Below are 17,795 nucleotides of genomic sequence, written 5' to 3' on the forward strand. Positions count from 1 at the left end.
CATCGGGTTACTAAGCAATGTGCTTTGCTTAGTTATCCGATATTTACCCTGGCTACGTGTGCAGGGGGTCCGACACTTCCCCACTCTGCTCCACCCACCCCGCACTCCGCCTCCCCCACACATTCTCGGCGGCCGAACGATCAGCTGATCATCCGGCGGCCGGCTGCTGTGAGCGATCAGCTGATCACCCGGCGGCTGGCTGCTGTGAGCGATCAGCTGATCGCTCTCATTAGCCGGCCGCCGAGAGATCATCTGTTCGCTCAAGCCGGACGGCTATTGTGAATGATCAGCTGATCGCTCTCTCTTTTACAACGGAGTCCGACAATGAATTCTAATTCTTGTCATCCGTTGTACAACGCATCAGTCACAAGCGTCAAGCAACGCATGTGGCTGATGCAAAACAACGGAAATGTGAACCTAGCCTAAGATCATCCTTTGACGCTGCGTATTTATTAGCATGTTAGCACACCCACAGGGGTGTACTAACATGCTAATGGGGCTGACTAGCCAAGGGAAGCAACGCCTATGAGACTAGTCCCCTCGCTCATTAGCGTAAAAGATCTTTCGAAATAGTTTTTCTAATGATCTCTTTATCTATGCTAGTGTATACAGGGACGGTTAGGCAGGGATTAGGAATATACACCCAGAACTGCTCATGGTTCTGGGTGCATATTGCACCTAGGTTCTCTTCAAGTCAGCCATGAATGATTTTTCTATGAAAATAGTTGAAATATTTTTTTTTTTTTCCAAAGAAAGACCATTGTGGATGAAACAATTAATTGAAAGAATATTCCAAAAAAAGATTGTTACTGAAAGAACCACTCCAGTGTTTTGGTTTATTCTCATCACTTTAGTGGTGCTTTATAACCAAGTCCCCTGCCCCCCGTCTTATACTTACCTTACAACTTCTTCACTATTTCAGCGTCGCTCTGATCCAGTGACGCCATCTTGTGTCCGTAATGTCCGAATATGGTTAATGGCTAGAAGGTTCATGTTTGTAAGGGGAGGGAGGACATATGAATGAGACCTTAATGCAATATAATAAAATAAATAAATGGTTTAATTGTGGAAAACGCACTACAACTGCTATTGAAATGCAAATGACTTGGGGCTGGTGGAGAAAGGAAGTGTCAAAACACTTTTGAAAAGAGAAGTAAATGCGTACACCTAGCCTTAAAAACAGATTGTCCAATTTAGGCCACGTTCACACGTTCAGTATTTGGTGAGTTTTTTACCTCAGTATTTGTAGCCAAAAACAGGAGGGGAACAAATCAGGGAAAAGTATATTAGAGACACGTCACCACTTCTGGATTTATCACCCACTCCTGGGTTTGGCTACAAATACTGAGGTAAAAAAACCTCACCAATTACTTGTGCGCACATGGCCTAAGATGGAGGCTATTTGGTGATTTCTTTACCTCAGTATCTGTAAACCAAACCCAGGAGTGGGTGATAAATCCAGAAGTGGTGACGTGTCTCTATTATAATTTTCCTCTGATTGTTCCCTTCCTGGTTCGAGTTAAAAAATACCCTCAAAATACTAAACGTCTGAAGGTGGCCGCACTAACACGTGCTCTGGACACGATAGTATAGCAAACACCAATAACAAAGGTATATTCCCATCTCCAACATACTACCCCAATATGTAGTAGGTGTAATGATATTAGCAAATACCTCCAGTTAGAAATGTAGTATAGTTCTCCTGATTAGCCATGTTGCTTACCCCATGTGCAGGGTACTAGAGTTGTTTAGAGATCCATGGTTATGACCACTCATATAGTGATAGTTTTTTAGTTGCTCAAGGTTGTAACCATGGATACCTTAGTTACTGTAATGCCCTGCACATGAGGTAAGTGAAATAGCTAATCAGGAGAACTATACTACATTTCTAACTGGAGGTATTTGCTAATATCATTACACCTACTACATATTGGGGTAGGATGTTGGGAGATGGGAAAACCCCTTTAAGCAATGTAGGCCCAAATGCAGGCAAGTAGCTGCTTCCTAATGGACTGTAGTACAGATGGGTACCAGGTTTACCAGCTACATTTATGCCGCAGGTATTCCAGCACTGACTACCAGAGGAATCGGGAGCAAAGTTTAAAAAAAAAAAAAAAAAAGTTTTTATTACTTTTTAAAAACTTATAAATGAGGGGGCTGCATCCTGGTAATGTCTACACCTCAAAACTGCTTTAGTAAACCAATCCGCCTGCGCTGTGGAAGTATGTGAAGCCCGGACTGCTGTCCAAGTTTCCTCCCGTGTAGGAGGCCAGACTGTCCAGGATCCAAGTACTCAGCCCCTCCAGAAGCCAAATGTCCACAACAGGACAAGATGCAGCCTCCACAAGTGTGCGCAGGGGCTGATGTGCCGGCTTAGCTGCCGCACTGCGGCGCTCATGTCCAGTGTTAGTAAGCGTCCAGAGCAGTTGTCCTAAGTACCAGACTACTCAGTAGACCAAAAAAAAGTTGACATGACATCATCAGTGCAGACAAGGCCACTAGGAGCAGCAGTAGAGAGTCAGTGCTGGACCTGGGGAGGGAGAGTACAGCACAGTTTATACATCTAGGATACGGGTTTTCTGAAAATAAAAAAAAACCCTTTAATAAATATTATCCACTTTTTTTTGCCTTTTTTTCCCCCCCAGAATCCAGGGTACGGCATTTTATTTCTGGCATTTTCTCTCCCACATGCACTAGTCTGTTAAGAGAGGCGACCACACAACACATTCTTGAGACAAGTGCTAAAATTTCATTCACTGAAAACGGCCATTTTCTCTACCTTTGACTTGTTGGATTTTAATGCGGCCTAATATGAGAGAGAAATGTAATCCCCAGAACAATAGCTGTCAGGACAAATCACTGGGACCGCACGGTGAATAAACTAATCTGGCCGCCGTGGTGCCTGCACTAAATAAGGTAAACACAGCACGTCCGGCATGAAGAATAGCTCCACAAACAGTTGTCTGTGGGACGCTTAGTCAGCTGTGCCGCAATATGGAGGCCCGAGTCTAAAACTGCGGTATGCAAAGTGCCCATTTATGTACGGCACAGGAAAGACAGACAACTCTGGAGGAATTTGCCAACATCGGACAGAAACAAAAATTGTTTGCCAATTCTCACACACAGCTCGGTGGGGCAAGGTAGACGAGTAGTGGCCACAGAACCGCAGGAACAGGCGGAGCGGAAGGGGAGGAACACAGCTGTCCATGTTTGGGGGTGTCGGATCAATTTCTGACCCATAGCACCACCTCTGATCAGTTGACTTAAACGGTCTGTGGTGCTCCGGTAAGCAGAAGCATACTCATTGCTTACTCGGTACGGCGCCCCTCGCTTTACAGTGACTGGGAATGTTACTACATCTCCGAAGCAGGCATTGTCACTACCCAAATCACGAAAGGGGCAGCTGCTCGTCACCCTTGCAAAGAGCTAAATTGGTTGGCTGTTGGGGAGTCAGACCCCATCAATCCGATAGTGATGACCTGTCCAGGACTAAAGGTAATCAATAGTGTAAACCCAGAATACCCAAAAAAAAAAAAAAAAAAACACAAAAAAAAAAAAAAAACGATTGCAGCGCTACGCTGCCTCATTACATGCGCTCGGTCCAATGTCACTCTTTCTCCCCCACCCCCTCACATTGCACTTGTCCAAATTAGACGCTAGGGTGGGCGAGCTCTTGGAGTGAGGGTCTAATGTATAATGTCCATATTGCCGAATGGCGCACACAAATGGAAGGAGGAGGGGTGGCGTTTGAGGAAATCATTTTAGTGTCTCCACAGAAAGAGGTGGATGATGCAGATACCTCACATCGCCGGAGGACGACGACATGACCAATACAATGCTCACATGCATGTGACAGGATGGTTGCCGACATTTCTGGCCCATTACTCTGAATGAGGATTGCAGAAACCATGCACCAGCTGCAGATGAACTAATCACCAATATGGAACAGATTTTACATTGCAGATTTCTTTGTCATTCTAAAAAGTGAAAAATAGCCTTTTTTTTTTCTAATGCAACTGATCCTGGGTAGTAATAAAACATACTAGATAAGTGGTGTAGAGGAAATTGTATATGGAGAGCGATGCAACCCGACGGCTGGCGTGTGATGCAACCCGACGGCTGGCGTGTGATGCAACCCGACGGCTGGCGTGTGATGCAACCCGACGGCTGGCGTGTGATGCAACCCGACGGCTGGCGTGTGATGCAACCCGACGGCCGGCAAACAAAAAAATGTATCCAAACGGAACTTAAATATAGATTTAAAAAAAAAAAAAAAATATTACAATAAAACTGCTGGAAAAAAAAAATTGTGAGTTATGCTGGCAGCAATTAACTCTTTGCCTGAAATGAGAATTGCTCTGCGGAGTAATGTCGCAGCCCCCTGAGAACCAGCAAAATCTTCCGATTCCACTTCACCTAATTAATACTGCATGAATGGAGGCCATTTTCTGCGAGGGGAGGGAGGAAAGAGGATGCAAGTCAGGAGAGGTACCAGAGCCAAGAAGCATCCAGAGAACAGCGCAGTGCAGCACATGGATCTATACCTGCACTCCAGCAATGACTGCAGTGCATTAATAAGAGGTCGTGGAGGCGCCGAGATCTGCACCGTAATACTGCAACGCAGGCTGAACTGCGGCACTGTAATAAAGGGGGGATCCTGATCATCATAAGATTATACTGCAGGTGCTTTATGTGTTATTGCCCAATGACCAGAACACCGTGCAGGATACATAAAGGCCTGGTGTGCAGAATATCAGTCAATTGGGAAAACCGCACGAGACAATATACTTACGCGTTGCAGCCATCACTGTGGTCCAACTAATGTGTACGCAATTGCCTGCGTTCCTGCCGCAGCACAGTGTGGGGTTTACAGCACTGATTTGCTGTACATACATGTGAGCGAGGGCGTCCCGTCTGCTGGATTCTCTGCAGTTACAGCTGTAACCCAGAAGCAGTTTTGCCACTTTGATCTCAGATTCAGTTTAACAGCTGCAATTTACCGTTACTTACATCTTAATGCGTGTAATTAATGGGAATATGAAGCCGAACACTGGACAATACAGGCAATCTAGCTCTGCTGACTTCCACATCAGGAGGGCCAGCGCGGTTATGGCTACAGGTCCCCAAAACCGGCCACTCATGTAGCGACCATGCACGATATCTGCACAGAGGTCTCTGGCCCTGCTCAGTGAGCGCAGTCGGACTACCCTTTAACAAAAATATAGCGAAGACTAAAAATATTAAAAAACACTTAGATTGTAAGCTTTTATGGGCAGAATCCACTCAGATTTTGGTGAGGTTGATGGGATTTCTACAGTGCTGCACAATATGGCGGCACTATATAATCAACAGTCATTATAAAACTAGCGCAAGATTAAATGCGAGCCGTAATAAAGACCACAGCGCCAGCACAGGACTCGGCAGCGGCACACACCACTTGGCAAACACAGGGTTAACCCCGAAGAAGTTCAGAACAGCTAAGAAAAGAGTCGGCGAATTCATGCGGGTTCTGTAACGGTTACTGTGACACTCACCTATTCATTCGACCTACGCACGGAATGAATAAAAAGAGGGAGGAAGAGAAAAGGCAAGAAAAAAAAAAAAGTGCTGATTGGGTTCTGAAATCACAAGGCAGCAGCAGCGGGAGTGGAAATTTCCCTTCCTCTCAGTCAGCGGCATTATCAGGGTCTTATTTCCATTTCAATTGTGGGGAGGCGGCACATCACAAGAGCGCCGGGAACAGTTATAAAAGGAAGACAGCTGCCCCCCCTTCCCAAGCTCTTAAAGCAGCAATGTACTCCAGGGATTGGGTGCCCCCCAAATGGCAGAGGTGGGGGGCCCTTTTTTATTTTTAAGATGGGCATCTCAGTTTGTCACATAGGGACACTTGGGAAACGGCACATAGCTGCAGCATTGTTGGCAGCGGTGACATTCGCACAGGGCATCACACATTTGTATCCGCTTGCAAAGAGGCCCTAAAATAAATCATCAAGTATCTTCCAGTGTCAGGTTATATGTGAGAAGATGGCGGCACAACTCACCTGGAGGAGACATCCTGAGGTCACAGCTGCGCAAGAAGGAACGTTTTCTTAACCATTCGCTGACCAAAAACGAGCAGTAGTATCCACGGCGCACCTGTGCGGGGCCTAGAACGGAAGCCATTTTGTATCGTGCACCAACAGTGATGACTTTTCACCTCATCCATCTTGTAAAATCAGTGCGGTATACAGCCCATATATTACCGAGCGGTGTAATACTAGTACAGTACCACAGACATGTAAATCACTGCCACGTCCGGCTGTAACCTATGGGATTGGTGTCTAGTAAACAGAAGAACGCACGTTTTACATCATTTTAGTTGTGTAGGCCACAAAACGGTTGACAAAGCCACATGCAAAACCTGGTCTCAATAGATAAGTTACCACAGCCATATTTTATGAAGTACCGTATTTCCAAAGCAATTGGTCCTTATGCAATCAGGCAACGCAAAAGCCCCCCATACCACCGCAGATGTCCAACAGTCTAATAGATCCCATCCAACCCCCCATGCCCAGAGGCGATCGGTCACGGACTGCCCGTGGCCCCTTTGTGGGAGGCTCAAATACCCTACAGGCACATATGAGATCAAGCCTGAACATGGCGGAACTTAAAACTGGCCTATTTTGAGTAAAGGTAGTCCTTTATCGCACATGACGCGTAGGACAACTGCAGGCGACCATAGCAAACAGATTCCATTCTGAGCAGGACCTAAATACCGGCCTGTGTGGATGACGTAGGACGCATCATGCACGCCGGCTTCAGAAGAAGGAAGACCAAGATGGCCGAAAGAGGAGGTGCTGGTCCCGGAGAACAGCGTCACTCATTTGACCAGTCTGCACAAGAGCGACCCCCTAGGTGAGTATTAAAAAGTGTTTTTTATGTTCTACACAGCGGCGTGGGCTCTTATATACAGCATGTTAGAATGTTGTATATAAGAGCCCACTGGCGGTAGTGGCCGCAGCTTACAGGCCCCAAATCTGGCGACAGGTTCCCTTTAAAAAAAAATTTCAGTCCTTTGACGGTCCCTGCTATAGTTGGTACTTAAAGCCCCGTCATATTTAGCGACTTACCAGCGATCTCGAAAACGATGCGACCTGATAAAGATCGCTGGTGAGATGTCACACAGTCAGACCTTACTAACGACTCAGTAACGACAGAGGTCGCAGTAGCGACCTGTATAACGATCTCTGCTGTCATTGGGACCCTGTCACACAGTGTCAAACGCAGCGATGTGTCCTGCCCAGCAGGACATCACCTTTGAAAAAAAATGTTCCAGGACATTCAGCAACGATCGGCGACCTCACAGCAGGGGCCAGGTCGTTGCTGGATGTCACACACAATGACATCGCTAGCAAGATCGCTGTTGCGTCACCAAAACCGATGTCACTAGCGATGTCACTTAGTGAGACGTGGCCTTTACTGGGAAGAATATTCGTTATCTGGTCATCCGTCTTCTAATTGAGCGGGAAAAGACACTTCAATTTGATGGGCATTTTATCTTCCTGCTATAAAACCTTTCTTCAGGCTTTTTGACGCAGTTTGGAAGAACAGAGAAAGCAGCAGTCCATCACTCCTCCCTGTACTATTGTCGCCATGTTTGTTCGGTTGGGCATAGTCGCCCTTCCAATGCAGGCTGGACTTGATCTGTTAATATTAGAAACTTGTTTTGAAGATTAAATTATATTTATGGTCTTAAAGGGAACCTGTCAGATCCCCTCTGCCCTCAAATCCAGCAGCATTTATAGCCGTTTCCCCAAATTCCCTCCTACCCAGCCCTGTATAACATTATTCACGAATACGAATGTTAAAAAAAAAAAACAAAAAAAAAAAAAAACACACGACTTATAAACCTTGCTGTCTTTATGCTAATTAGGGCTGTGACTAGTCACAGGGGCATGGTTTCTCCAGACTAGTAGGTCCTCTTTCTGTGTTATCGCACTCCTGTGGGTGATAACATGATTTCCACATGCTGGCATCACCGCCACCTAATGGAAATCTCGTGCAAGCTCTCGGTTCATTTCAATAGCATCATAAGCAGGGCGGAACGCTCCCCGGCTTCATTAGGCGCAGTACGAATGATCGGAAGCCAAGAAGACGGCTTACGTATATGTGTTCTGAACGTCCGGTCATGTGCAAGGCATCTAATGGAGCCAGGAGGCGTACACCAGGCTTCTGAGGCAAACTGACGAAGCCGAAATGAGCCGCACACATAGCTCCAAATTTCCAGGAGCTGACGCCTGCGTGATAACATGGAAAAAGGGCCAACTAGTCAGGGGAACCAACACCCCTAGGACTAGTCAAGCCCGTAATTAGTATAATAACAGTGAGGATTATAAGTTGTTTTTTTTTTTTTAAGAATTCATATTAGTGAATAGCGTTATACAGAGCTGGTTAGGAGGGAATTTGGGCATACAGGAATGAATGCTGCTGGGTTGGAGAGCAGAGGTGACCAGGCCGAACAAGTTCATTGGGCAATGAACAAGATCTTTCTGGGAACATTTTTTATAAACTATTTTTTTGAGGATCAAAACATCTCTTGGCCTGAGGAAAAACAAACATGGCACTCTGTGGCTGCTCTGATAAGAACAGACAATCGTTTTAACATTTTACTTGATGAATCTTTTCGTTGAAATGGTTTAACACACGTTCCAACTACGGACGCAGAGAGGTGGGCAGGGGAAGGGGTGAATGTTCATTTCCATTAACTAGAAGGCACGTGACTATAAAGCTCCGGGACTTACAGAAACACAACGGGCCATGATGACTAATAAAAGTTACATATCCTGACACGGCTGCCCAAGCCCTGTTTTAGGATACTATTATAGTATGGTATGCAAGTAGGGCTTATTTTTTTCAAGTAAGCAAACTCAAAAAAGACCCCAAAAAAACCAAACAAATATCCTGCTAAGGCGTATATACAGGGTAAGTCTTCCGTATTGTGTACTGGGGCCTTAAGGCCCTGTCACACACAGAGATAAATCTGCAGCAGATCTGTGGTTGCAGTGAAATTGTGGACAATCAGTGCCAGGTTTGTGGCTGTGTACAAATGGAACAATATGTCCAAGATTTCACTACAACCACAGATCTGCCAAAGATTTATCTCTGTGTGTGACGGGGCCTTTAGCAATTCTACATCTGTCTACTGATATTATACATTGATCATCACCTTCAGCTGATGGTTTCTATTCTCCAGGTCTTGAAATATCCCATTAATTCCAGACTAATTGACTCTCCTGCATGATGTCAATGACAGATACATAAAGATACTGCAAAGACCGTGTTAAATTGTTTTAACCGTGGCGGTTTGGAGCAGATCTGCTCCAAGAATTCATTGAAAGCTCCTCCTGTAGATTTCTATGGGAAAATCCACTTTGCTGTTCACACGACGGGCAGAAAAAAAAAAACCTCACAACCCTTCAGAAATAGAAAAAGCCCTCCAGAAATAGGAGCGATTCCTGAATGTTTTTGCTTAAAAAAAAAAACTAAAAATCTCCAAGTGCATCTAACCTAAGTGGTAAGGCCCCGTCACACACAGATAAATCTTTGGCAGATCTGTGGTTGCAGTGAAATCATGGACATATTGTTCCATTTGTACACAGCCACAAACCTGGCACTGATTGTCCACAATTTCACTGCAACCACAGATCTACCACAGATCTACCACAGATCTACCACAGATCTACGCAAATGAGAGAGCCGCGGAGACACCATCACATGTTTCTCAACGCTGGCAGGAAACTAGCCAGGTCTTTCACCGGGAAGGAACAACCACGGGAAGGGCAGTCTCCAGTCAAGGAGACCACCTATACCTGGCTAGTGGGGGCATTGCCCCCACTAGATTCCTACTCCGCACTGATGAGGGGCAAATACCCCGAAACGGCTGTCTGTGGATGGATACCATGTTTGGTATAGGTGGTCTCCTTGACTGGAGACTGCCCTTCCCGTGGTTGTTCCTTCCCGGTGAAAGACCTGGCTAGTTTCCTGCCAGCGTTGAGAAACATGTGATGGTGTCTCCGCGGCTTTCTCATTTGCATACTTCCCAGGGGGCTTTGCTCTAGAATCGCTGCGTTGAGAAACACGTGATGGTGTCTCCGCAGTGGATATGTTGATCTCCCTAGGGTCAACAATGCTTGCTTAAGTACCACAGATCTACCACAGATCTATGTGTGTGACAGGACCTGTAGGCTCATGAACTCTATGTATTGCAAAGCATAAAAATCAGCGCTGAAAATCCGTAGAACTGATAGGATGAGGTATCAAAATCCGCACCGCATTTTAGAGATTATGCCCCCCCCCCGCCCCCCCATTACTAGTGAATATCTGAACTTCGCTGCTACTGTGAGACCGCAGGCTTTCCACACAAATCAGGATGAAAAATACAGCTCTTCCAGTATATACAGTCTACTGAACTTCTACATTATACAGAGATTCTGAATCTACAGATAGCAGAATAAAGGAATTCTACTTAGAGTTAGAAGAACAGGAGAGCAGCCGCCAGTAATGGTCACATACTCCATCCAGCAGAACGCTGCCCAAACTGCAACTAATGAGAGTGGAGATGCTGAAATCCAGCAAATTGGGATTTCTGTCGTGCCACGGCAGAGAAAACTTGCAGGTCGCAAAATGACCACATTCATCATTAGTAGCAGTGAGACACCGAAATGTCTCCACGGCCTAGAGTCTATATATGGGTGGGGGATTTAACGCATGACTTATACTGATAAAAAGACAGTGAGGAGGATTGATCGTCCACCAAATCTGTACCTGCACATGGCCAGCTTTAAAATAGGACCATAAACCAATCCTTATATCAATCTGCATCCCGATGACAAATGGCCAGGCGGTCTATGACCTTTCCTTGCACAAGCGCATTACAGTACTTTGCCTGCCCTCGGCATGGAAGATCAAACTGCGCACGCGCAAAAGCGCCATCAAGGAGAATCTGTGTGACGGACGTAGCACACGTCATCCACATGGGGCTGGGAAGGAGGACGGCGATATACGGAAGAGAGGAGACAGTGGACCAGAGATGCCCATTGGACCAGACTGCCTGCCCCCCATGTTTAATAAAAGGTGCTTTTCATGTTATACAAATAGGCCTGGGTTCTTATATACAGTACTCTAGAGCAGAGGTTCCCAACTCCAGTCCTCAAGGCACACCAACAGTGCATGTTTTCAGGATTTCCTTAGTATTGCACAGGTGATAATTTAATCACCTGCAAAGGTGCTGAATCCAACACCCATGCAATGCTAAAGAAATCCTGAATACCTGCACTGTTGGTGTGCCTTGAGGACTGGAGTTGGGAACCTCTGCTCTAGAGTGCTATACATAAGGGCTCACTGGTGGTGGCCGCAATTTATAAGGGAAAAACCTAGTGACAGGATCCCATTAAAGATGCTGCAATGTGGTCACGAATGGTACTGCAATCTCTGTCCTGATGACTTGGGATCTTCAGGTAACCAGCAGTGATGGGCAAGCGTGGGTACTCGTGCAGCTCGGCCGAGTATCACAGGTGCTCCAATATTTTGTCGATGATACAACTATAATGCACAGGCTCGATTCTCTGCATGATGAGCGCAGGCACCTCAGGGAGCGCCGGTCACAGTCTCTGAACGGTTCTCCCGGGGGATAAAACAACGTTCTTGAACGTAGTGCCGAAAAAGAAAAAAAAACAAAAAAAAAACACAACACCACCCTTCATCCGGAAATACTGTTTATAGCTGGCTGTACATGGGCGGAGATGTGAACGGCCCAATCATTGACTTTCCAAAATGCTCGTTACTTGTGTCTAACCAGAAGAGTAACGAGCATTTTATGCTCGCCCATAACTTGTAACTAGTGATGAGCGGGCACTACCATGTTCGGGTACCTGGTACTCGTAACTAGTCATGAGTGAGCACTACCATGCTCAGGTGCTCGGTACTCGTAACTAGTGATGAGCGGACACTACCATGCTCTGTACTCGTAACTAGTGATGAGCGGACACTACCATGCTCGGGTGCTCAGTAGTCGTAACTAGTGATGAGCGGGCACTACCATGCTCGGGTGCTCTGTACTGGTAACTAGTGATGAGCGGGCACTACCATGCTCAGGTGCTCGGTACTCGTAACTAGTCATGAGTGAGCACTACCATGCTCAGGTGCTCTGTACTCGTAACTAGTGATGAGCGGACACTACCATGCTCGGGTGCTCAGTAGTCGTAACTAGTGATGAGCGGGCACTACCATGCTCGGGTGCTCTGTACTGGTAACTAGTGATGAGCGGGCACTACCATGCTCGGGTGCTCAGTAGTCGTAACTAGTGATGAGCGGACACTACCATGCTCGGATGCTCTGCACTAGTAACTAGTGATGAGCGGACACTACCATGCTCGGGTGCTCTGTACTCGTAACTAGTGATGAGCGGGCACTACCATGCTCGGGTGCCCGGAAAACTCGCAACAAGTGATGAGTGAGCACTACCATGCTCAGGTGCCCGGGAAACTCGTAACTAGTGATGAGCGGGCACTACCATGCTCGGGTGCTCTGTACTCGTAACCAGTGATGAGTGGGCACTGACATGCTTGGGTGCTTTGTATTCGTAACTAGTGATGAGCGAGCACTACCATGCTCGGGTGCTCTGTACTCGTAACTAGTGATGAGCGGGCACTGCCATGCTCGGGTGCTCTGTACTCGTAACTAGTGATGAGCGGGCACTACCATGCTCGGGTGCTCTGTACTGGTAACTAGTGATGAGCGGGCACTACCATGCTCGGGTGCTCAGTAGTCGTAACTAGTGATGAGCGGGCACTACCATGCTCGGGTGCTCTGTACTGGTAACTAGTGATGAGCGGGCACTACCATGCTCGGGTGCCCGGAAAACTCGCAACAAGTGATGAGTGAGCACTACCATGCTCAGGTGCCCGGGAAACTCGTAACTAGTGATGAGCGGGCACTGCCATGCTCGGGTGCTCTGTACTCGTAACCAGTGATGAGTGGGCACTGACATGCTTGGGTGCTTTGTATTCGTAACTAGTGATGAATGCGCACTACCATGCTCGGGTGCTCAGTAGTCGTAACTAGTGATGAGCGGGCACTACCATGCTCGGGTGCTCTGTACTGGTAACTAGTGATGAGCGGGCACTACCATGCTCAGGTGCTCGGTACTCGTAACTAGTGATGAGCGGACACTACCATGCTCGGGTGCTCAGTAGTCGTAACTAGTGATGAGCGGGCACTACCATGCTCGGGTGCTCTGTACTGGTAACTAGTGATGAGCGGGCACTACCATGCTCGGGTGCTCAGTAGTCGTAACTAGTGATGAGCGGACACTACCATGCTCGGATGCTCTGTACTCGTAACTAGTGATGAGCGGACACTACCATGCTCGGATGCTCTGTACTCGTAACTAGTGATGAGCGGACACTACCATGCTCGGATGCTCTGTACTCGTAACTAGTGATGAGAGGGCACTAACATGCTCGGATGCTCTGCACTCGTAACTAGTGATGAGCGGACACTACCATGCTCGGGTGCTCTGTACTCGTAACTAGTGATGAGCGGGCACTACCATGCTCGGGTGCCCGGAAAACTCGCAACAAGTGATGAGTGAGCACTACCATGCTCAGGTGCCCGGGAAACTCGTAACTAGTGATGAGTGAGCACTACCATGCTCAGGTGCCCGGGAAACTCGTAACTAGTGATGAGCGGGCACTGCCATGCTCGGGTGCTCTGTACTCGTAACCAGTGATGAGTGGGCACTGACATGCTTGGGTGCTTTGTATTCGTAACTAGTGATGAATGCGCACTACCATGCTCAGGTGCTCTGTACTCGTAACTAGTGATGAGCGAGCACTACCATGCTCGGGTGCTCTGTACTCGTAACTAGTGATGAGTGGGCACTGACATGCTTGGGTGCTTTGTATTCGTAACTAGTGATGAGTGAGCACTACCATGCTCGGGTGCTCTGTACTCGTAACTAGTGATGAGCGAGCACTACCATGCTCAGGTGCCCGGGAAACTCGTAACTAGTGATGAGCAGGCACTACCATGCTTGGGTGCTTTGTATTCGTAACTAGTGATGAATGCGCACTACCATGCTCGGGTGCTCAGTACTCGTAACTAGTGATGAATGCGCACTACCATGCTCGGGTGCTCTGTACTCGTAACTAGTGATGAGCGGGCACTGACATGCTCGGGTGCTCTGTACTCGTAACTAGTGATGAGCGGGCACTACCATGCTCGGGTGCTCATAACAAGTCACACACTTGGACGGACTTTACTCGTATACAGAACATAACGGAAATCAATGGGGAACTCAAGCAATATTCCGATCCTTCGACTTCCATTATACTTGCTACATAAGTCGAGCCCATCCAAGCGTCCAACTGCTCATTACGAGTACTCGGCACCCGAGCATGGATGGTAGTGCTCGCTCATCACTACAGGTCACCTATTGGTGGAGGTGCAATGAGTCCGGTTGCACTGAGCTGTTATTGATGACGTATGAAAAATTCAAGAAAACCCCCAAAAGGTCCAGATCAGACTTGGACTGGTGAATCGTACATCTGGTATCCTGCATAAGCGATCGGACCAACTGACAGATCCAGGACAAGAAGAGAATAAGGGGGGGGGGCATTGGGCCTGTGCAAAGTGGTAAGTGCTCGACCAATCAAGTCATACACATCTCACTGCAGCCGACAATGGCCACAAATAATCCACCATGACAGATCACTGTCGTCAGCAGTTTCAAGCAGGGCTGTGGAGTCAAAGTCGGAGTCGTGGAGTCGGAGCTCATTTTGGTGGAGTCGGAGTCGGAGTCGGAGTCGGTATAAAATGCACCGACTCCGACTCCTAAAATATATAATAAATTGGGGACAGGAGTGCAATGCAGAATGTGCTGAATATTTTACTAAATAACAACATTTAGTATAATGCTTATATTTAAGTGAAAAATTTATTGTAGTACAATGTGAACATCAGACATTTAATTGTTTTTATGATACAATAATCAAGATATTTGGATAGAACATAAAATATTTATTGGAATACAACTTTAGAACACAAAAAACTAATAAATTGTAAATATGTAATATATATAATATATATATATATATACAGTGTATATACACACACACAAGATATATATGTAATCTACTGTATATTACATAGTGTATTACATATTTACAATTTATTACAGTTTTTTGTGTTCTAAAGTTGTATCCAATAAATATATTTTATGTTCTATCCAAATATCTTGATTATTGTATCATAAAAATTATTAAATGTCTGATGTTCACATACACATATTCATGTACTACAATAAATTTTTCACCTAACTATAAGCAATATATGTAGGAGTCGGAGTCGGAGCCGGAGTCGGAGTCGGAGCCGGAGTCGGAGTCGGTGCAAGAGAATTTGAGGAGTCGGAGTCGGAGTCGAAGGTTTGGCTTACCGACTCCACAGCCCTGGTTTCAAGCTATGATGAAGATCGGTCCTTTCAGCTCGTGTGCGGTCAGCATTAGGACCTGGGTCCTTTATGGGGCAAACCCCGCATAATATCTGCACGTCCTGATCAAAAAGGATTATTTCATATAATCTGTGACGATAATGTAGTTGTAGTTCGCACCAATGATACATCCGCCCCTCATTCAGAATTACTCCTGGGGGAGGACACCAATCGATTATCAGTGATTAGTAGGGTTGTCCTGAGCGTGGCGGGATGGAGGGGGGGGGGGGTCATTCTTGCCGCAGAGAGTAGCATTCATTTTCCGGAGAGGTTGTGCGATGTTGGTGAAGTGTGTGTCTGAGGACGCCATCACAAATGTTGGTGTATGATGCCAGTGAAATAAGAGGGAACATATGAAGTGTCAGGAGAACAGTGAGTGCAGCGCTGCCCGAGGACGCGGCAATGCTCAGCCACAGGATTCCTAGTTATCCCATCAGGAGGACAAGGAGTTAACAGATTGTGGTCTTCCAGCAGATCTGCAGTTGTGACTATGACAGACCATCCCCCATGCCTTCCATCTCCTCCAGAGGCTGAGAGCTCCATTCAAAGGAGACGATGGGGAGAGAAAACCACCAAGATGGTCAACAGCGAAGACGACATCAAGGAGCCGAGGCTGCGGAGACATCCCGCCTCTCCTTATAAAATGTGGACAGAGCGAGGACAAGGGATGAGGGGGTGGAAGGATTCTGCCAGTGCAGAATAAGATGGCAGCCCCCCTTGCCGTCTCCCATCCACAGTCACTGAGTGCTATTTTTAGCATCCAATGCGGCTGACTTCAGAGCGCCCCCCACCTCCTCCCATCCACCATGAAATGGGTCACACCACCGATACAGAGACACCCCCATTACTGCCACTATTTAACCTCAGCCAACAAACGGTTAATGCCAGGTGTTCTGCATGGTCAGGGTCATACAGATGATGATGAGATGAAGGCTCTGCAATGCCTATGGGCAGAGCGACGTCATTCTGCCAGCACCAACCATAGAGCGCCCTACAGGAGGAAGATGGCTGCGCATCACCCAGCGACGACAGAAGACCCCAAAAGCTGCAAAGTCATAAAAACATAGGATGGGATGAGGATGCCAATCCCAGCATCACCCATCATCAGGCGCCCGAGCCCCACCAACGGGGACAGCTATCACCCACTATCGAGACTGTAAGGCGGCCAACGCGCCCAGTGCCCCATACACCAGATAAGACTCCATTAGGGATGGACTCATTCTCACCCGTATCCACCAGAGGTCACCACTATGGAGCCGTATCTGCACCCACCACCCCAGCTCTGCTGCACCCATACAGCGGGGACACTGCAGAGCAGCGGCCACTCCAGACAGCTGTGCACACACACATTATATATATATATAAAATCTGTGTGTGTATATTATATATATATATACATACATACATACACACACACACACACACGAGTCATTGACAACAACCCCCCCCCCCAGATGTGTATCAAGGAGATCATCAATCACCCCCCCCCAATACAAGCTGCAGCTCTGCTCAATGACAGACCGTCCTCTAGGAGCAGCCCCAGCCCCGCACTGAGTATGGGGGCATCTGACATCTCCCCCCAGCACCGCCATCTCTGGATATGGTGCATCATGGCTGCAGATGTCACACACTGGATGTCAGCTATGGGCAGCTCAGTGACAGTCACCTCCGCAGGACTCTGCCTGCAGTCACGGTGCACAGCTGCATTACAGGGAGGGAAAGTCACTGCAGCCGTCCCCTCTCATCAATCAGTGGCGCGGAGCATCTCCTCACACCCCCCTCCCCCGATCAGTGACGGCCGCAGCGCTCACCCCAGCTGCTGGCTGTGCGGCCCAGGATCTCCCCGCTTCTCGGGTTGTAGATAAATTGCTTCCATTCCGAGGGTGGCTGCTCCCCATTCTTGTTCTCCTCCTTGGCCATGATGATGCTGGAGATGGCGGGGTGGGTGAAGCTGCGACTCCCGGAGCTGCGATGCGCTCGATACCGTGGACCTGGAGCCTGGACCACTACGTCCCCGCCGGCCGCTCTCCAATCTGAGGCCGCTGCGGCACCAGCGCTCAATTCCCCGGCACAGCAGATTCGGGGCGTATCGGTACTCAGCCAATCAGAAGCCAGAGAGGAAAAATTGAGGCGGAGTCACATTTTTTGGGAACCCAATTGTAGTCATCTATGGGCGTGACTCTAAAGACTAGTGGAGGGAAGCCCTGCGCAGGAGGGCGGGGTCAAGGGGCGACTGTCCAATCAGAGTTATTGCTGCATAACGGAGCTC

The 17,795-nt window shown here is 47.5% G+C and overlaps 1 protein-coding gene across 1 annotated transcript in view; it reads right to left on the reverse strand.

The window, feature by feature from the left end:
- The window catches only part of ATP1B3 (ATPase Na+/K+ transporting subunit beta 3), a 70,115-nt gene extending 52,524 nt beyond the window's left edge, over positions 1 to 17,591 (reverse strand). The window contains exon 1 of the mRNA XM_075340968.1: positions 17,338 to 17,591. Within this exon, the coding sequence (XP_075197083.1) occupies positions 17,338 to 17,446 (109 nt within the window). The 5' untranslated portion in view covers positions 17,447 to 17,591. The remainder of the gene's footprint in view (positions 1 to 17,337) is intronic.
- Between the last annotated feature and the right edge of the window lie 204 nt (positions 17,592 to 17,795).

The sequence above is a fragment of the Anomaloglossus baeobatrachus genome, chromosome 3, assembly GCF_048569485.1.
Source record: "Anomaloglossus baeobatrachus isolate aAnoBae1 chromosome 3, aAnoBae1.hap1, whole genome shotgun sequence".
Lineage (NCBI taxonomy): Eukaryota > Metazoa > Chordata > Amphibia > Anura > Aromobatidae > Anomaloglossus > Anomaloglossus baeobatrachus.